This window comes from Adelges cooleyi, unplaced genomic scaffold, assembly GCF_023614345.1.
Source record: "Adelges cooleyi isolate 19-005CV unplaced genomic scaffold, UGA_ACOO_1.1 ACOO_flye_CR_arks_rails_tigmint_CR_PRNA_247, whole genome shotgun sequence".
Classification (NCBI taxonomy): domain Eukaryota; kingdom Metazoa; phylum Arthropoda; class Insecta; order Hemiptera; family Adelgidae; genus Adelges; species Adelges cooleyi.
Genome location: NW_026095912.1, coordinates 13525376 through 13547454, shown reverse-complemented (window position 1 = coordinate 13547454; position 22079 = coordinate 13525376). Strand labels below are relative to the sequence as shown.

General features: G+C 31.0%; 1 protein-coding gene across 3 annotated transcripts; it reads right to left on the bottom strand.

Annotated features, from left to right (window-relative positions):
- Positions 1-1502: 1502 nt before the first annotated feature.
- On the bottom strand, positions 1503-13179 carry LOC126836364 (neogenin). 3 transcript variants are annotated; one of them, XM_050569640.1, is made up of 28 exons: positions 12527-13179; positions 11310-11472; positions 11103-11251; positions 10845-11009; positions 10639-10758; positions 10418-10571; positions 10199-10341; positions 9947-10106; positions 9646-9761; positions 8685-8919; positions 8339-8612; positions 8060-8269; positions 7817-7981; positions 7500-7629; positions 7088-7246; positions 6805-7016; positions 6578-6733; positions 6343-6505; positions 6038-6232; positions 5923-5961; positions 5578-5719; positions 5240-5499; positions 4948-5061; positions 4485-4580; positions 4290-4386; positions 4115-4227; positions 3828-4018; positions 1504-3701 (listed from the first exon to the last, which is right to left on the bottom strand). In XM_050569640.1, exons 1-28 carry the CDS (start codon positions 12606-12608, stop codon positions 3603-3605), a joined length of 4302 nt encoding a protein of 1433 aa, XP_050425597.1. In that variant the 5' UTR covers positions 12609-13179; the 3' UTR covers positions 1504-3602. The 3 variants fall into 3 exon arrangements, with proteins under 3 accessions (XP_050425599.1, XP_050425597.1, XP_050425598.1); XM_050569641.1 differs by having other exon boundaries at positions 8685-8853; XM_050569642.1 differs by lacking the exon at positions 4948-5061 and having other exon boundaries at positions 1503-3701.
- Between the last annotated feature and the right edge of the window lie 8900 nt (positions 13180-22079).

The following is a 22079-nucleotide window of genomic DNA, read 5'->3' as shown; positions in this document are numbered from 1 at the left end:
TTACAAGCCAAATACAGTAGAAATAATAATAACCATTCGCGTTTATCAATAGTTTTTATAACGTCTTGTTATTTATACATATTCGAAAAAGAAAAGAAAAACGTTAAGGGAGCTACAGACCATTTTTAAGGAGTTTTGTATAGGCAATATTTAAGAAAAAATTGGTTATTAATATAATATACATTTTTTGTTCCATCGCACAGGCTCAACCAGTGATCCGACAAGTAATATGAAAACAGATTTGAATTTTTCATGAAATTTACTTGAGATCGGTCGACGTACTTTTTTGATATCTTATTCCTACTATGTATAAAACACGTTTGAACATTTTATAAAATTTCAACATTTTAAAATAAAATTTAGAAAGGGTTAAAATTAAAAATTGAAAAAAGTACCTCGACCGATCCTAAGCAAACTTCATGACGAATGCAAATCTGTTTTTAGAATGCTTATCGGATCACTGATTAGGCCTGTGCGATGGAATGAAAATGATGTGTTTTGACTGAAAAAATGGTCTGTATGGAGCCCCCTTAAAATACATTATTTGAGGAATGAACACCCCCCCCCCCCCGGTGGTTCTGAGTATTTTTGCAGTTATTATTACTGATAGTCTAATATCTAAACAAGTTTACTGTTTAGGTCGAAGACATATCGTGATATATAAAGTCTAAATATTTTACTTACGTGGCTCTTTTCTAAACCAGAAATTTGCTGTTGGTATAATATCGCCGTACGCCTTCCTATACCGTATTTTATTTTAGTCAGTTTTGACACACCGTTTTGCCTGAATTTCCGGTGGTGGTTCCCATCCATCGGATATCTCCTGTTGGAAAAAATAAAAAACATGTTTATATCAAACATTGTTCGCAAATAGTTATTAGTTTTTTAAATACCGTAGGAGAAACTTTTCTACGGTAACGTCTCGAGGAAGTTTAGTTGGCGCTGCCGGTAAATATTTATGACCAAAGTAAATGTTTTGCTTTAAAACTAAAATAAATCCCTGAAAAGATTTATAAAATGCAGTCAGGTAATGTTATTTTGGAACGCTTATATACCAACATTTTGGTAAATCCATTATATACAATGATTGCTCTTTCTATAGAGTAGGAATATGTTATTTATTTATTATTGGGAGGAGGGGAAATTATATTGATTTACACAGATTCAGATTATTCGCAATTTTTTTTTTTTAATTTAACAATCATTTTCCAGCAACCAATGAATATATTTTCATCATCCAGCATCAAATAAATAACCTCCTCCTTTTTAAAGTGGAATAAAAAAAAACAATTACTAGACGAAAAATGTAAATATAAATATTATTTTTATTACAAAATCATATCATGTACAATCTTAAACATTAGACGATTAAGATAAGACAATTACAGGAAAAAAAGGAACGTTACAGATCATAATAATTGTATTGACAAAAAAATATATATAAGATTCTTAATAAGATATTTTTAAGGAAAAAAATGTATTTTAACAAAGAGATCTAATAAGTAGGATTAGTTTAGTTAACGTACTATTAATACTAAGACTTAAGATTAAAAAATTGTAATTGTTATAATACTAACTTGGTGTAAAGGCGGAATGTAAGTAAATCGATAAATGTCATGATATAATAATAATACCTAATATAATATTATGGAATAAGTAAGTTAGTTTAATAAGTTAGAATAGTGGTTAGCAAAATTACAAATGGCAATGGAGAAACTACTAATTAAACGTTATACGGTTCATAGTTTGTTTGGGTGATTGAAATCTATAGGCAATTAAAGTAAAAAAAATGAAAAATAATAAACAGTTTTATCAATAATAATTTACTTGAGGTCGGGGGAGGAGGGGAGGGTTAATGCCTAGATCATAACAGATTTTTATATATTAGTTTTGTAAAAAAAAGATGAGTTCACAATATTATAATATGAGTAAGCCGCAATGTTCTGGGTAACAATGTAAAAGTATTATAATGTCTCAGTCGTAAGCAATATTATTAAAAAATATAAAAATACAAAATAAAGTAATGAGTAAATTATAAAAATATATATAAATCTTATGCGTAATGTTAATGTACTGTCGTTTTACTTGTTTTGATCCTGTCGTTATTATTTTACAACAAATTAACTATACTATAGATTACATAATACAAATTTTTACAAAAAAATACTTTACAATATTGTCGTGCCACCATTTTAACAACAACAATTAATGAAGCAAATCTTTACTTAACCGTTTTAAAACACAATATAATTAAATACATAATATCTAAATGTCAGTGATGTTAATTTACTTCGTTATTGCAATGGTTACACATAAAAAGGGCAGTACAGTAATATCTAAAAACTAAAGGAATACATATACATACACTTTGATTGAATACTATAAGCCGTTATTTAAAAAAAAATAAGAAAAAGAATGAGATTTAAAAATTAAAAAAAAAAAAAAATCTTGTACAATATTCTTAAATCGAACAAAGGAAAATCAAATACACTTCTACTATTGGTTGACTAGTTAACACTTTTTGATTTTTATAGTCAGATTTAAAAAAAATAAAAACAAAATAAGTAATTTTAACAAAACATGATAAAATATCTTTTCCTTTCGGTAGTGCAAACGATTAAAAAAAGTGTCAGACGAGAAATAGAAAATATCATAATTTACGCTTACAAAAATGTAATTCTCATACGAATAACCGAGAAACAAGTCTGTTGTTTTTAAAGTTTTATATACATAAGTATATATATTATATATAATACTAAAATAATAATTATTATTATCTTAAAGGCGGCAAATTTCATTTTTATACTTTTGTCTTTTTGTACTTTCTGAACGAGTTTGTTAATAAAAAACATAAAAGTGTAGTTGTCGCATACGACTAACATACAAATCTTAACTAAACAATAAAGACGGAACGAAGGCTTAACACGATTAATACATAATAAAGTCTTTGATTAGTTGTACGATTTTAATTTTTTTTTTTTAATTTGACTTATCACAAAATCACTTTTTGCACTGAATATATTTCGGAGAACACTAAAATGTATAATACACGTTTGACGGTGAAGTAATTTTAGAAATATAATAATGCATAACGCGAATGGAATATAAGAAAACTCGTAGAGTAAAAATAGTATTAATACTAAAAAAAAAAAAGAAAAATATAAGTCTACATTTAACATGTCAAATCTCAATATTTAAGGAACATTCTAAATTAATTTAAAGTAATAGCGAAACAAAACCCATAAGTCATAAATATCGTATCTTAACTAACTCGACTCAAACTCGCAGTACTTGAGAAAAGGACTGTTGTCGTAAGAATATTTTTCTCGTAATTTAATGATTAAGCTTAAATCAAATATAAAAAAAAAAAATATATTATAATGGAATATATAAAAAAAATTAATATTTTCAAATACCAGAGCTGGCGGCCTACAAAAGTTCACTCTTTTCATCAGAGATCAGTCTTTGCAATAGTCACTATCGAATACTGTACAAAATTATTATAATACAAAAAGTATTATGTTTAAATGCAAAAAAAAAAATGTAAAAAATTGATTTCCGACCATAACAATGTGGTCGTAATAAGTCGAAGTGGAATTCCGTTAACACTGAAATTCGGACGCGGTGATCGCGTTCAAGTCTTTCATCAATCCTTCCAGATTGGCCATTTCTTGATTTAGTTCTTCGGTGCTGTACGACGTCTGCAATAACAACACATCGTAATGTTTCACATTAAAATATTCAGATCGTTTACACATATTTATTGTGTTAAGCTAACAAGGAAAAGATGGCCATTGACCAAAGTTAGCTGGCATCGTATAAGTTACCTGTATTTTGCTAAGGGATTCTACTTCAGGACCCAGGTCACTCCGCTGATTGGACTGACCGTTGGCAGTTGGCGGTTTCCATACTTTCGGAGCACTGGCTAGTGCCGACGTATTGGTCGGAGAGTTGTTCACCGTCGAATAGGTCATTGGCTTTTTGTACGGACTAGACGACCCTTGAGGTCTTACTGTAACTACAATTTTGAAAACGCCATAGACATATTATCAAGTTATACTACAATATTTGATTTTTATATCATTCATCAATTAAACAAGTGTTCGGCCTTTACCAATGTGTTTTTGCTGCGGTGTCGACGGCGCTGACTGGGGCGGCGGGGCAGGTACGCTGAAGCTTTTCAAAGGATGGCCTTGTTGTCTTTTTTCGCTAGTGTTCAACGATCCTCTATACAGATCATAATTTAATATTATAAAAATTAATACATATTTTTTTATTATAAGCTTTACGTGTGCTGCTGTAGACTGGATGTAGATGTCAAAGGAATGGATTCATATTTTTCCGGAACAGTTGTAGCTTGGACAATATAATTATTTTCAGGAGCACCTTTTTATAAAAAAAAAAAAAACAGTGTTAGAAAAAAATTTATATATATATATATTTTTTTTATTTTCAAAGTAAATAGTAAAATGTATGTGTTGTACCTGCAGTCAAGTCTACGGTAACGTGTGCTCTGGTAGTGGCATACTGAGATCTAGGAAATGGCGAGCGAGTTTCTTGACTAGGTAAGGTGGTCATAGCTGAAAATTAAATGTACACAATCAGAAATACATTTTTTTTCTCCCCATAATATTATTTTTATCTTCAGTGCAACGTCAAAAAGTATTTAAATAAAACATATCAACGTTTTATGAAATTGCCTAAAATTTCTTGTATACGTATTACTCAATTTATTGTTGTTTTAGGTATATACTTGGAATAATAAAAATTAATGTTAAAAATTCCAAATTTTATTCCCCCCCCCCCAATTAACACACAAATACCAAGAAGATTAATCAATAGGTAGCGTGCAACTCCTTTTGACTAAGCACCAAAGACATAATTACGGCAACAATAAATTAATAAACAACAAACAATAAATTAAAATTACGATAAACATAAACTTACTGTCTTTATAAACAGAATCAAAAGCATCAACGGGCAAAACAACGGGTTTGGGTTTAGAACGCTTTAGCGTGGACACTCTTTCTTCTGATAATAAAGGTTGCATTATCGAATTGCCTAATTAAATTTTGAAAAAAAAAAATGAAATTGACATGCAGAAAAACAAGTAACGTAAATAATAATTTATAAGACCCCAGAAATTAAAAAAAAAAAAAACACAATAACTGTTTAACTAAAAAATCATAATACTAAATTGCATCACATTATATGTGTGCGCCAACCAACGAGTACTTACCCACGTAAGAAGATACGTAGTTACTCTTGTCCAATGAATTGGTCGAATGCGGCACGTGATGTATCGTGACACGGGTGTCCGATCCGTCATAAGTGTTGGTGCTTCCTTGACCGCAATTTGAACTTGTATCTAACGATCCTTGAGAAGACTTTTCGATCGATTTCAGTTCCATCTGATCGTGGTGTATCCACAGATCTGGTGGCTTGATGCTCGGCGATTGAGCCGCTTTTACAGTTTTACCCGTTGAACCTTTTATATACCTTTCGTAAAAAAAAAAATTGTTTTCAATAAATTTAAATAATTGGAAAACCAATAATTTTAAACAATAATTGACTTACCCCTTTTTACTTCTATTGCTAAGCGGTTTGTTTTGCTTACAACACAACAGAGCGATTCCAACGCCAATACACGATATCAGCAACAAACAGCAAGTTATTAAGATATACAATATAGTAGTATTGTTGATTCCACTTTTGCCATCTACAAAAAATTATTTAAATATTAGTCGTTTTCTTTAATGAACTTTTCAAGAATATTAACCCACATAAGGTGCACGGTTTTCAGTCACACTTAAATTTAATGTGTTAATATCATATTGATTTTTAATACAAGTATTTTTTTTATTTTCATAGCAAGTCATGTAAAAATTATTGTTAAGACAGTAAAAAAAAAATTTTAAATACCTTTTAGCGATGTTCCATCACTGTTCAGTGGTCCAGATGCTAAAACAAAATCAAATTTTTTAGATTTACATTATGTTAATATTGCCAAATCACTGAATTCAAATTAAAAACATACCAGACAATGTTTTAATATTAATAGTTGTACTGAATGGACCGTATCCAACAGAGTTTTTAGCTTGTATTTTGAAAAAATAATTGGTACTAGGAGTCAGTCCATTCACGGTGAATGACATGAGTTCTCCTTCGACGGTTTCAGACACCCAATCGTGATCTGGGCTACTTTCATCAGTGGAATACAGTAAAAGATAAGCTAAAACAACATTAAAAAAAAAAAGTTTCAAAAATCATTATTAAGTGAAATAATATCATTGTGTATAATATAATATATATATATACTCAATGATAATATTAAATACCTACCAATGATTTGTCCGTTGGAGAATTTCGGAGGTTGCCAATTTAAGGTTATCGACTGAGGTTTATCATCGATTTTAATAGCGGTCAAGTCTCTAGGAGGCGATGCTGGTTTGGCTTCTTTAGTGTAGTTCGATACCAGCATGCTCCACTCACTCTCCAATTCACCCTACGGATATAAACACTCAGTTAATGTTGCAATAAGTTACAATAATACTTGAGACAATGTCAGAAACCGCACCTTAATTAATTTCACTGTAAACTCGTACTGTGTGTTCGGTTTCAAATCGTTAATGATACAAGACAGTTCAGTTGTGTTGACCGTTTTATACCGTACGTTGCTTGGGGCGTAAACGTTATAACGTACAACATATAAACGTTTTTCATCTTCATTTATCTGCAAATAAAATTAAATATTGATAAACATTCGAAATGTGGTATTCTTAATAATAAAAAACAAAATGTTACATCTAAATCTAGTAGAGTATTGTCAGTCCACGACACTTCGATAGCGTTCGAAGAGATAATGTTAGTTTTTAATCCTATTGGCGGAATCAATGGTTTGTTCGTTTCCAACGTGTTCATGTTACTGTCTCTTGTGGTGGCGACTTGATAAGCCAACGGACTAACACCCATGTCGTTGCATGCGGCAATGCTCACAACATACTCTGCATCGGGTTCTAAAAACAATGATGACGAGAAATTACAAACTACATCATAATTTTGGCGGAAAAACTGTTGATCGTATTACCTAGATTAGTGATTTCATACTGCCGTGATTTCGGACTCAACTTCTCTGTGTACACGTCCGGGATACCTTTACCCCACCCCAAAGTGTATTCTCTGACCATTATTGCCTTGTCTTTGGGAGGTGACCAAGTAGCCAGCAACGAGTTGGAAAACGCTCGAACTAAAAAAAAAACATTACAAAAATTATTTTAGTAATACTTATCCTCATAAAAAAAATTATTTTAATGAAATATGGTTGGTAGTAACAATACACTTTTATCTTATACAGTAAAAACAAATTTATTTTAATCACAAGTTATTTTACACACTAAATCCACTTTAGTTAACTGGCCCATGTTGATGATAAGTATAAGAAGTTTTTTTAAAAATTAAATTGAATTTATCAATTTTTTATTTAATCACTTTCAGTTTACCTTTGAAATTGGTCGGTGGATCGGGAACAGTGTTCTCTTTGAGAGTATTTTCGTACATTTCGACTGTTAACCATTCTGTGGGTGGACTTATTCCTACAGTGTTCAGAGTCCAAAGCCGGACTTGATACACCTAAAACAACAGTAAAACCACAAAAATATTAATATAGTCATTCGTACAAGTACATGATTGCTACCACCGAATTAGAAAACAACCAAAACGTGGTTAGTTTAATAATTCTCTCGAATGTGAGCATGGGCCTTAATCATAAAAATAATGCACTTTATAAAATTGAATAAGGCCTAAATATTTTACTTACAGAGCTTTTTTCTAAACCAGAAATTTGATAACTAGTAATATCTCCAGCTGTCGTTATAGTATCGCCGTACGCCTTTTTATCTCTTTTCCTATACCGTATTTTATAGCCAGTTATTACCCCGTTTTGACTGAATTTCGGTGGTGGTTCCCATCTAACGGATATCTCCTATAGGAAAAATAAAAACATGTTTATAATCAAATTTTTATAGCGTTTGCAAATAGTTATAGAGTTTTTTTTAAATACCGTAGGAGAAACTTGTTCCACGGAAACTTCTTGAGGAGGTTTAGTTGGCGCTGTCGGAGTCGTCAACACCGATACTTCTTGAGAGTTGGCTCCTGGACCATTTTGATTGTACGCTACAACCCAAACTTTATACTTTGTAAAAGTATTTAAGCCGGTGATCCCGTGCTCGGTATGTTTGGTTATTTTGTACTTTTCTTCATTAGTGTAAGTCTATTACAAAAAATAATTTATATTTTAAAGACAACTATAATACATAGGCTTGGACCATTTTCGACTTACATCGACATAGAACAATTTATACTCATTAATGGATTCGTTTCCTTGGTCAGGTTTGTTCCAAGCGACGAAAATCGAAGACGAGGAAATGGGCATAGCCGTCACGTTTAATGGAGGTCCGGGTAAATTAACTTCTGCCTTGGTCAACACTTTCAGAGTTATAGAACTTTCGCCGATACCAAACTCATTTACTGCCATTATTTTGAACAAGTACTGCTTCTCAGGGAGCAAATCCGTTATTGTGATATTTGTTTGAGTAGTGTTAGTCATACGCTCTCTACAATAGAAACAAAAATTCCTTATAGGTATATTGATGTTAACATTTAAACATTATAATATTTAAACAAACCTGTCCGATCCTTCTTGCTGATAGAAAACCGTATAGGTAAGTATATCGTCACTGTTTGATTTTAGAGGATTAATCCACGACAGTGTGACTAGCCGAGAGGATACTACTAAAGCTTGCAAAGACCTTGGGGCAGACGGTAAATTGAACTTGGAATCTTTGGATTTTTCGGCTACAGATAACGAGTCGACGGTGTCATTATTAAAATTAACAGATGAATTTGCACTAGGTAAAGAGCCTAATCACAAAACGAAAACAAAAACAAAACGCAAACAAAATAAAACAAATATCTAAAACACAAAATAATAAAAAATAATAATGATAATAGTAATGGTAATGCCGAACAAAAAAAAAAAACTTTACTTACAAAATATTTATAAGCAAAGTAAATGCTTAACTCTAAAACTAAAATAAGGCACGAGATGCAATAGTAATTAAATTGACCTTCATAATACAAATAAGAATACTTTTTCTTCAACATTACTCATTATTGTTAATCGGGTTACTTCATTTAGTAACAAGAAAAAGAATTAAAAAATAAATAAATTATAGGTAAGCAAATAGCATTAAAAAAAGTATATATATGTTATTAATTGTTTAGAACACAAAAAGGCATAAGCAAATAATACATTTTTATACAGAAGTATCATTTTTTTATTACTAAAACCATTCTCAATTAATCGATGAAGTATAACTGTTTTCTTTATCTTGAAAAGTTTAACCATAAAACAAATTTAAACGTTGAACTATTACGCAAGTAATGAATTAAGAAATTATAAAAGCTTTCGGTATTATAAAATGTTTGTTACGAATAAAAACTTAATATTGATATAAATTGTATGTACCTAATATTAAGTTTTAAAATTAATTAGTAAAAAAAAAATGATACCTTTGTATACATAAAATTACTAACATTAAGATTGCTGAGTAAAAAAAAAACAGATCAAATAAACTACCAAGTTACCTGCATGAAAAACATTTAAAAACGCCGATGATTGAATATTGCCAGCTGGATTCGACGCCAAACATTGGAACATTCCGGAATCCATTGTCATCAAACCCAATATTTTTAAATTTGTACTGCAAATAAATAGAATAAATCAATTAGTGGTACATTCTTTTTAAAAACTGTTCATACAGGCCTCATAACTACTAGATTAAACAACTTAAGTGGTGCCGTCCTGTCCACTAGCCTATATCCGGCAATCGTAACTAATTCTTTTTTAGAAACTCAGCGCTATGACAAATTCGTTTGATATACTAACCCTTTAACAAATTGTAGATACTCGTCTGGTTTAATTCGATCACCATTTTTCAACCATGTAATTCGTGGAGTCGGTTTTCCTTCGACTTCGCAATCTAATATTATATCTTCTTTTTCGACTACCATGGTGTCTTTGGGTTTCTTAATAAACTGTGGTTTGACTGAAGTAAAAAAAATAATAATAATAAAAATAACCATAAACATTTTTTGAATTCGATACGTATTTTGTAAAATAAATATCCAACTGATTTACCTTGAACTTCGAGTGTAGCAAGAGCGTCGGCAGAATCTTCAGCATTTTCTGCTCGACAAACATAGTTTCCGTCGTCTTTCTTGTTGACTTGTGTAATTTGAAGACCTCCTGTGCCGATAATGCTAAAACGACTATCTAAAAACCTGAAATACAATATTGACCACAATTTTTAATAGACATAGCTGCCAGTGGTAAATGATTTAGCTGAATTGCACTCACGCCACATCGATCAAAGCACCATCTTTCAACCACGAAATTTGGGGTCGAGGATTTCCTATAGCTGCACAATCCAACGTAGCTACCGACCCTTCTAAAGCAATGGTCGAATGTGGTTTGGCGATAAATTCTGGAGCCTTAGGCCTCTTGATAAGTTCTAAAATTAAACAGGTTAAATAGTTTTTCCATCAATACACATGTAATTTATTGATAATAAAATTTACCTTCATTCTCGTCGATTGTCAAAACACCGGGATCACTCAGCCTGTGCCTATCCAATCCAGTAACGTTACAGCGATATGCACCTGCATCGCCTTTGAGTACATCAACAATTTCTAATGCTCCTAAAAATAAACAATAAAAAGCCAAATAACGGTTAATGAAATAAAATAAATAGGTACTATTTAACTTTGATTTTAATATACCATACCCGATGGAAAAATTGTCATACGAGAAGCATCTATTATTAACGCTGAATGATCTTTAAGCCAAACTATTTTCGGCGGCGGTTGAGAGTTGATCACACACGAAAAGTGAGCAGTTTGTCCCGGAAAAAGTCTCAAATTTGTTGGCTGTTTTTCAAACGGTGATAAACCTTAAAAAAAAAAATTAAATAATATTAATTAAAAGCGAATAGTTATAATATATATATATATATATATATTATTGTACACAGGTGGAAACTCACGTGCAAGTGTAATAGTTGCAATACGACTCACGGCCGAACCAATATTATCGACGAATGCAACACATTGATATGCTTCTAGACCGTCAGACGTATTTGTTTCATCGTTGAATACGTTTTTTATAAGTAATGACCCATTGTTCAGCAAAGTTCTAAAATGAAAAATGTATTAATAAAAAACATTTTCATATAAACATTTTGAACATGTACCTTTTTGTGTCTCCAATGAAGTCCAAGTTTGGTAGATTGGGAATCCTCCATCTTATTTTTGGCAAAGTTGCTACACTATCAAATTTTGCTTCACAGTCTAACCGAACAGTTTCACCGGCAGTTGTCACAATATCTTTGGGTTCTATAATGAATTTGACACTACCTAAAATTTACAAACAACAAAATAATTAAATAAAAGTTAGTCATAAATTACAAACAAATGTTTATGAGCTAAACCTAAAAATATTGTTTATATTTTATATATAATAGCTAGCGAAAGTTCAATGTACAACTGAAATTCTATACAATCAAGTCTAATAAAGAATTTTGTAATATAAAAGATGATCTACTAAATTTTAGCCCTTTATTAGTTTTATTGTGCTACAAAATAATTTTAAACATTTTGTACCATTTAGTGAGGTATCACTATAATCATACAAGGTAATAAAATAATTAATAATTGCAAACTTATATTTAAGTATGGTTTTTTAAATGACAAATTAATCGATATTTTCACCGTTTTTTTTTTTTTTTTTATAAATAAAGAATATTAACTATTGACTATTTGAAGAAGTATAAAAAATATTAGAAGAAATTGATATCCCATCAAAAGTATAACAACAAAATTTTAATTGTTAGTATAATTAAAAACAAATATTGTTTCGTGACAATAAAAACCAGTTTAAACCACCATCTCATGAATTTTTTTTTTTGTTACTTTATCTTTCGAGATAAATCAATCTACACATAAAGCTGAGGCAGCATCCAATTTTCTAAGCTATAACGAGGCATCTCCGCCAATAAAACTAGCAATTCTGCAATCTGTGGGTTTGTGTTTAGAGCGACTTTTTTTCATTTTTACTTTTAAAACGTTTGTAACCAAAGTGTAGGATACTAGTAAAAACGTTCAAAGTATTTAATTTCGCATACATTTTTTAAAGAGCTATTGAAAATCAACTAGAAAGAACTCATTTTAAATAGTATAATTTGTATTTTGCTCTTGTGTAAAATTTCACAAAATTTGCTTGTACCCTTTTAATTTCCCACATTTCAACCATGGCAAACGTAACTTCTGGAATTGTGCATAGATTGTAAAATGTATGCTACATACGATTACTTAATTGTTATTTTTCAGATATCGAATCCCCGTTTAGACGCATAAACACCGAACGTGATCAGTTGTACGATAATGATTCTATGGTTTGATCAAATCTTACCTCGTACGGTGCCGCACAAGACGATCAGCCAAACACACAGTAGAAATTTCCATTTGACTTGCTTCCTGTCGGCGGAGAACATTGTGTCGTAACCGTAACGAGACAACTACACGGTACCACTATGACCGTCTGTCGAAGCACAATCTTTTGGCCATCGTTTCTTGAAAAGTTGCCGTAGCCGCACGAACGATGACAAAGAAAAACGTACAACGACCGCGACCACGACTATTACAATAATACTAAAACACTAGCGAGAATGGAATTTTTATCTTGGAAAAAGATTAAGACGGCTGCAATAATAATTACTCGGTCAAGCGTATTCACACGCGACTCTTTGTGTTCGGTATTGTATAAATAACAACCGTCCGCGGTGGACAGATTATTGGTGTTATTTTAGAGATTACAATATTGATATTATGTGATTTATTTAATAATATATTAAAACGCGCATAATTACACTATCGTTATGAATGAACGCGTACTGTTACAATCGAACGCTATATTATTATTATCTACAGTAGTAATTAACGATAATGATAATAATATTATGTAAATCGGAATTTCGTGTTATTATTATAATGTAATATCAAGATTCACAAGACGGTGTATAACAGTGTGTAGACGGACTGCCGTGGTGTGGGAAGTGGAAAAAAACCGATGATAAAAAACATCTTAGGCAAAAAAAAAAACAAACAACTAAGAAAACACGGTCAGACGATAGTGTGCGCATTGTGCGCGTCTGCTGCTGCTGGTAAACTGGCAGACGCCAAACGAGCGTTGCGATTGGCCGGAGCGCCCGCGGCGAGATAACGGGACGGCGGGACGGCGCAACTTGGCCCGGCCGTACACTACTTCGCCGATCCATCCCCTCCACCGCGGCCACCGCCGCCGCAGTGCGCCGTGTGTTGTCAGTTATAATGGTCGATAGGTCAATTAGACGTAACCCTGAAAATTTGAATTTTACAGTAGACGCTAAAAATATAGCGTGTGTTACCTATTGATTTTATAGACTAAATTCTAAAATTTTTAATTTGTTTTCAATGGATAGTTAAAAATAGTTTAATTGTACAATTCAATGTACTACTTGCAAAAGTAAACAGAAGGCTTAACCACTTTAAAGTGAAGTCACTCGTTGGTTACACTACCTACTTGACTTGTCAGAAAAAAAAACAGCTATTGTGGGATAATTTTGTTATTCAAGACTACCTAGTATACTGTAATAATTGGCAATTTACGAAGTGATAATTAATTATTGTAGAAAGAATTCCAAAAACCCGATAAACTACAACCGAAAACGCATTCGATGTATTTTTAATGTTTAACTTCCTAAACTTTCCAAGAAATGGAAAATAAGTTTTAGAAGACCGCGTTAGATCGTGCATTGGGATTGGATGGATCTAATTTTACTAGGAAGTAAGATAATAAAAAAAAATGTACCTAATTTGTACTTTCATGTATACATGAAAAATTCATAAAAATAAATACCTAACTAGAAAGAAAAAAGACTTCAATCGTATTGAGTTGAATTTAGCCTTTTTGTTTTTAAATAAACGGGTCATTTTAATAATAATAATATTTTATTTAATATTAATAATAATGTCACATTAATAACAATATTACAAACAATTTGGAAAAGTAACAAAATAAAAGCTTAGTTAATAGACCTATGGTTTTTATCACCAAAGTAATGGTTCAAAAAGATTCAAGTAGACTTATCACAAAGTACACTAAAATAAGAAAAATAGTGACTTCAATTTCACAAATACTTCTTTACTGTATTATTCATTATTAAACTATAAAGTACAAATAATAAAAGCAGGGACGGCGCCAAGGGCCGCCCACCCTCGCCCCCTCATAACAAATTCTTGCCCTTCTCTCGCCCCCCCAGATATTTTGCTAAAAAGTATAATTTTTAATATTTGATTATTATCCCTAAAACCCAGATTTTGAATAACTGTATTTTTATATATACAAATTTAGTTAATACGGAAATTGTGAAAACAATTGTTGTTTTGATTTAAACCTGTTTATCTATACAAATTTAGTTATTAGTTATGACATTGCCACCAAATGTGGCCTTTTTTGATCAATATATTTTGAGTGTTTTTGCAATCGGTTTTCAATAATCCGTCGCCCATATAATTATGTGTTTTGGTGTATATATATAATATTTACGTTTGTGTGTGTGTTTTCCAACAGCTCAGTGTTTATTGACGGATTGTTTTGGTTTAATAGAATGTAGGTATAACACGATAACTATAATCTCCACTGACTGGTTGTTGGGCGTTTTATAAGCCTTCATTTTTACTTCGACTTTCATATAGTACAATAAGAGCTATATGATGGCCGACAGGTAAAAATAACGCTTATTTAAAAAAGTTGCCTTACTTAAATTGTATACTAGTATATATTGTCCCTTAATCTATAATAAATTCATATTTTATACTATTTCACTCATAAATATTAAAGTAATTCACTAATAAATCATTATAATTGTTTTTTATTGACAGAAGTAGGTAAAATTATTGTGGTTGCCCCTCCAAAAAATTCACTTGACCTTTCCCGCCCCCCTAGGAAAAAAAATCTGGCGGCGTGCCTGAATAAAAGGAATCCTAGCTTTGGAAGATAGACTCGAAACTATGAAAAGATAAAATGGTAAAATAAATATAAATATTAAAAATACATTTAAAATGATCCAAATTGGCCATCACTCTTCCAGTCACAGTTCTTAGCTGAACTTAGATGTGAACGCTTATTTTTTGTCTTGAGATGAACTAATATGATGCAGAAACGGTTCTCAAATTTTTTTTAATAGGTAAATCATGTCTATTGCAATACACCTCTTATTGGGACAAAAACGTTTCATTAGCGTCGATTTTGCCCTACAAGTTCATTAATCATAGATTTAAATTATCATAGCACAATTACTAAACTTCTAATAATTGTAAATATTTTGCCTTTTAGTTTTTTGCTGACACATAACAATTGAAAAAAAAGGTTTGAGTTGACATTATCAATAATTAGTATACGATGGTTTATGATATAAGGAATGTGATGAGCCTTCAATTAGGTTTTTCCCTCTAAAGAAAAACATATTATCTTAAAAAATTGCCATTGAGGATAAGACACTCAATATGTTTTAAAATAGTTATTGCAATTTTGTAGTGTTTCATCTTGAAAATATTTTTGTTTATGTTAATTAACAATATCATAAAATTACTGAATATTTCTTCTTTTTTTTAGTATTTTCCAAAGGTCCATCAATTTTTGAAACTTAAACGCGTATATTATGTACTTAATCAACTGTTTAAATTGAGAATAATTTTCTCAACGTTTTGATTGGTCGATAACAAGTTTTGAATAGTTAATTTTTAAACTAAAGTTACTAAAATTTAAAATATATGACGGGAGAAAGGGCGGGGTGTAGTTATTATTTATATGCACTTATCCTCCCTTGAAGAAAACTTAAATATAAAAATACATTGAAGTTATACATAAAACGACCATTAAGAGGTGGTTTATAATATAGTAACGTTTAATCGATTTTCATAAAACAACAAAATTAAAACAAATTTTGTATCGCTTAAATTATTCATCAAAGTCGAAGTGGGTCACACGCGAGTTGTAATGTCATATATTTCTTACACGCATGAACTAACCTAAGAAATGAAAAATGAATTTTTTAATTCTGTATTTGAGAAAGTTGTCTTAAAAATACAATTTTATAGTTGACATTTTTTTTTTATAAACAAAAAAATGTATACATCATTTTGAAATTGATATTTTATTTATTTTTATTTTTTAATATACTTAAAGCGCACAGTATTGTGTTTTTATTTAAGTTAATTATATTATGTTTTTCTATATTATTTACTTATCATTTGGTAACCTGTTATTTTTATAAACTAAAAAAAATTTGTTTTTGCTTCGATGCAGACCGGCGAAGGTATTGGTTATACTATGATGTGTATTTTTCTTTTATCTGTAAACACTGTAACTTTTTTAATACTGGACCAATTCCTTCGAGTAACAACTCTATAAATCACAAATTTCATTTAATTGGTACTTGGGGGGGGGGGGGGGGTAAAAGTTAAAAAACTTTACTTCCTCACAGTTAAAATTAAAAAAAAACACACTAGTTTTTAATTTAGAACTTCAACTGGCTATAATTTCGTATATTTTAACAAAAACACCTAAAATCTTTAAAAAAAATGTTATCAAATCATTACAATAATTTTATGTAGATCTATGCAGAATGATACTTTTAAGTTTTGATACTCAAGTACCACTTTTGGCTTTTAATTTACACAAATTTAATTTTTTTTTTCTACTCAAGTTTTTTATGGTTGAGTAAAATTGAAAACTGTGTTTTTAAAGCCCAAATATATTTAAGATCATCACCAACGGACTCAATTACTTTATTCATAAATAAATAAAAAGAATGACAATTATTATCCACTTTATTTACTATACTTAATAATTGTATAATAATTAGACAATTAATTATTAATCAATTAATAATTAGGTATGTTTGTTTTTTTCTTTGACGCATTTATTATTTTTTTTAAACTTATAACTTATACGTTTACCCACAACCAAAAATGTCGAAAAAAATGATATTATAAATATTTTGGGATAAAAAATATTTTAATCGATGTAAACATAAAATTATAACAATAAAACAAAAGTTATTTCTAAAAAATAGTTTTAAACTAATTCGACGATTTTCAAAAGTTATAACGCGCTGTAATTTTATGTTGAAAAATTGTACTGTTTTGGGGTGTTTTCTTGATATTTAAGTGGAAGCAATACATTTTTAAAGCAACTGTATTATTAACATTGTTATCTCAACTAGAAAATTATTGTGTCCCTATATTAACCATCATTTTAGTTAGGCCAACTGTGTACTTTTTTCTAGGTAATTTCAGTTGCTCTTTTGATTTTCTGTTCGCGCCTCATTTCTGTATTAAAATTAAAAAATTTGATATAAAACTGTCTTATACACAAACATATAATAAAAACAATACATTTTTAAGAGTCTCCCAAATAACAAAACTGCATAGGTCGGCTGCATTGGGTAAACAATGTTTGTTGTCATAGACATCATCGGTCGTCATCTTGTTTATTTTCGTAACCACTAGTTATCTAATGTTTAACACTTTTCTTTTCATCATACACATAAATAATTATATTGTACTTAAACTTGTATAAAAAAAATATAACAATGAATCATACCGAGCAAAGTTCTTTTGAAAATAAATGGGAAAAAGGCATCGTCGAACGCCGCCGTGGGTGTGCTTATGACGAGGAACTGCTTGAAGTAATTGAATCTAATCCCGGCTCGGTGTCTGTTAATACAGATTGATAGATCATTAGCTTGCTTAAATCTTTCATTTTGCACATCTTTAGAGCTCAGAATGGCCTTATGTCACCGGCAGCCAACCGGGTCGTCCGGCGAAGCGCTTGAAGGTGTTCAAGGCGAGAAGAAATGAACAAGAGGACGGCGCGGTGCAAGGTGTTGTGGACCAAGTAACCGACCATTAAACAAACAAATCACAATATACTATTCATTACTAATTATTTTTGTTTGTACACAAAGCCGTCGACGAATGCAGTGGATGGCGAAGGGACTTCCAGCGAGCTGATTGCAGGTGAAGTAGACAGGCACGTTTTAAGGGTGATTGGCAGAGGGAAATATTAGGAAATGCAATCTTTTTCCCTCAAGTAATTTGCACGTCGGTGTATAAAATCAGCGAATTGATCTGCCCTGCGCCAAGCAGAGTTTTGATGGGGGAAAAAATTGAAATTTATCCTATAGAAATGATTGTGCGACAGTATGGGGGAAAATGGCAACGAATAAAGAATCCTTATTACTGTATTAATAAGTATACACAATAGTTGAAGGTCTAAATTAAGATTTTGCGAAAAATTTCCTATACTTAAATACTTAAAAATGCGCCGTTTACCGTTCTCTTCAACTCTCTCAACTCGGTTATAATGTACCTATGCTGTATTATATTATATAAGGCAATGTAGTTAAACACACAGTATCGTTTTCTACACATACATATTTTATAATATATTATTGTAGTAAAAGGCTTGTTTGACCACCAGTCAGACACTATACGTTCTTGTTGGGTTTTTTAAAAAAAAATTTTATCCCACTGTTTTAGAAACAACTTCTGAAGACAATGGAACAGCTTCGACTAGAAGAAAAAAATCTGTCGCTACCGCCAATTGCCGCCGTCGCAAGTGCGTTAAAAGGACTAAGGTAATTGAGAATCCAATTCTTCAAACCCGTGACTTAAAGGTAGATAAAGGTGTAGATTTTATAATTTGTTATTTAATTACATTTGTACATACGCTCCAGAGTACTGCAGCGTCGTCCAAAGCTGTTGGCGGTCAGACTATCCCTCTGGTGAGACGGATGAGAGTGGAAAAAGAAAGAGACGGTATACAAGCCGTCATGGACAAGATAAAAGAGAAGCGCAAACCTAAGCCGCCCCCGTCGTACGAGAGAGTGTTGGAAATCGCCGCAATGTATCAACGGCAGAGGGACGCACGGTCGCACATAAGTCATTACCGTAAGACACCGGTGTTTGTTGTTGGTTATGCGTTTATTTTGCAATTCTAACCTATTTTTGTTGTAACACAGCCTACCTATAGCATGAACTTCATATTACTATAAAGCTTTTACTTTGACCGAAACATTATCCCCTCGGCACATAACGGCTGCACAAATCTGACGCCGACAGATTTCTCTGTACAAGAGCATTGATCATCGCACTTACTGTTTTGCGCCTTACTAATTATTACTATTTTGTGTTTATACCGTTTTACGTGTTCTATTTTCATGTACTATTTTGCTGTTTTTTGTTCTGTAAACATCGTGCTATTTATCTTGTTTATTTTGTGTTTATACCATTTTATAATTGTTCTTGTTTTGTACATTTTGTTGTGTTTATCTTGTTTATATTGTTTTTCTATAATTTGATCACAATAAAGACTTGAACTAAAATATTGCCTTATTTAAAACTAGTAATTAAGTATCACTTGTACAATTATTGTTATTGGGAGTGGGGTGCAATCGCGAGGTAAGGGCTAAGCTCCATAAACAATCTGAAGCCTTCCCTTCGAGATTACGAATCTAACTACACCACTACATTTTTGTTCTATTCTCATTTTAAACAAATCTAGTCCCACACATTTGATCTTGCTTGTGATTTTATTCAATTTTATCACTTTTATTTATAATAATTCCTGTAAACCTGTGACCTCCCAGTCCCCACTATGCCCCGACCCCACTGTACTGATTTTTTTTAAATACAATTTAAACGTTTTTTGGAATTTTCTGTAGTTTTGTATACATTTAAAATATTGTGACAAATTTTTATAGATAATACTTTAGTCAATTGCGCAAAACTTATTGAAAATAAGTAACAATAAAAAATTAGGTGGTAAAAATGTTCATTTTGATATGGAGTGAGCATTTCATTTAAAGAAAATACAAGAAATTACTAAAAAAAATGTAATCTAGTTTTGTTTCATTAAAGTTAAAGTAGTTTTTTCTACAATGAATTTAATAATTGACTTTCTTAATATTTTATTTTGTTTACACACTAAAGTGATCATATAAATTATGATCCATACCTTTGCATTGTGTTTTATTAGGTAAAATCGTTTAATCTAATATGTGTTATTTTTTTTTTCTTTAAGTCTTGATATTTTTTAATTTAAGGATTAAGACTGGTCACGGACATAACATTGTATAAATAGATCTAATTTACAATGATCGCACGGTACTAGGTAGGTATATCTAAACCGAGAGTAGGTAACTAATAATTAAAATACCTATTCTAAACAGCCACAGGTAAAACTAGAATGTCAATGTAACTGTAGGTATGTTTTCCTTTGTTTTATTTGTAGTTAAATTCGACAAATGAATTTAAAAATGTGTATACAATGAAATATAAGTCAATTGTGGTAATTCTTGTGTTGAGGTCACGCCATCGCCTGACTACATTAAAAAAAAAAAAAAAACGTTTACCATTTTGCTTGAGTTGTGACTATGGTGCCACTTTGTTCAGTGACGTGGATACGATTTTCCTACACAGACAGCTGACAGATGACATGTACTTTAGCACAGTCCGTCAAACATACAATTGTATTAATATTTAGAGGGTCTAGGTAGGCTAGCCAAACACTAAACAATAATGATTTCAATAAATGAGATATGAATTTTTATACTAACCAAAAAACCATTTGTAACGGTATAATTTATTACCTATACCTTTAAAAAATTGTGGGGAAAAAAATGTCAGCCTAACAAAATCTAGATTCCAGTGGAACAATAACATTTATCAAAATACTGTTCAAAGTTACACAACATTGAGTACGTGCCTAACGTGAATGATGATTTATAAGTTATATATTATTTTGTCAAGTTATCTAGCTAATAAATATTATTTAAATTGAGAATTAAATTAAATTTTTTTTTTTAATATGTCTAAAAAATGAATTAAAAAAAATTATATTTGATACCGATATAATATTGTATTTATAAGAATATTGTGAACACACCACGCAAAATTATTTGATACCTGAAAAGTATTTACCTACTCAAATATCTCTTTACAACTTTGTTCTCAAATTTTGACCCTTAAACCCAAATCTTCTTTTTTATCAACATGTTTAGCTTGTATCCCCATTAATTGCATTTGCTGTTGGAATTATACTTGAACGTCATAGTTTATTATTTTATTTAAACAAATTGTATTTTATGATTAAAAACAAAAATAACATAATAATAGTAAAATAATAAATTAATTTTCCATAACTTTGAACAGGTATAGGTACAAAATTGAAACGTATCACTTATTAATAATTGAGTATTAAATTACAATTTGTCTGGCTTTTTGTTCTGTAAGTTGTCTATGAGTTCATAATTGTATCCAAATGTGGTGTAACCAATGCATGTTGGATAGATAAAACAAGATAAATCAGATATGAGACTCGTGAAGTCTCATTTTTCAAATAACATCATAAATTTCGGAAATATTACCTCAAATCTGAACGGGCTGTAGTGTAAACGTGAGAAAAACGCCCAAAAGCAAATACACATTGGTGGGACGAATTCGACGGTTTGCCGTTTAGCGAAAGTCAATACTTTTGCGTTGTACAAATACTCAGGTAGGTACATACGAGATTCGTTTTGCAGTTGTATACAATTATCGAGTGTTTACAGCGAAAATACCATCCGCTATATAGACCAGGTCAAAGGTAAATACAGACCTTGTTGTTTGACATTGGCCAAAGAGGGTATCTTTTCTCAGCGTGGATAACGCCGTCGGATTCTTCGGTGTTGGGCGAGGACTGAAAAAGAGTATATATGATACAAAAAGTATTTTTATATATATATACTGACGTGTTTGTTTTGGCTGTCAGAGATATTTTGAAGGAAAAAAAAAAGAAGCACGAGCGCGGAAGTCAAAGTAAAGGAAGTAAAGAGGTGTTGCCGAAGGGGAAGAACTCCCTGCGGAGCAGTTCGGTTGTG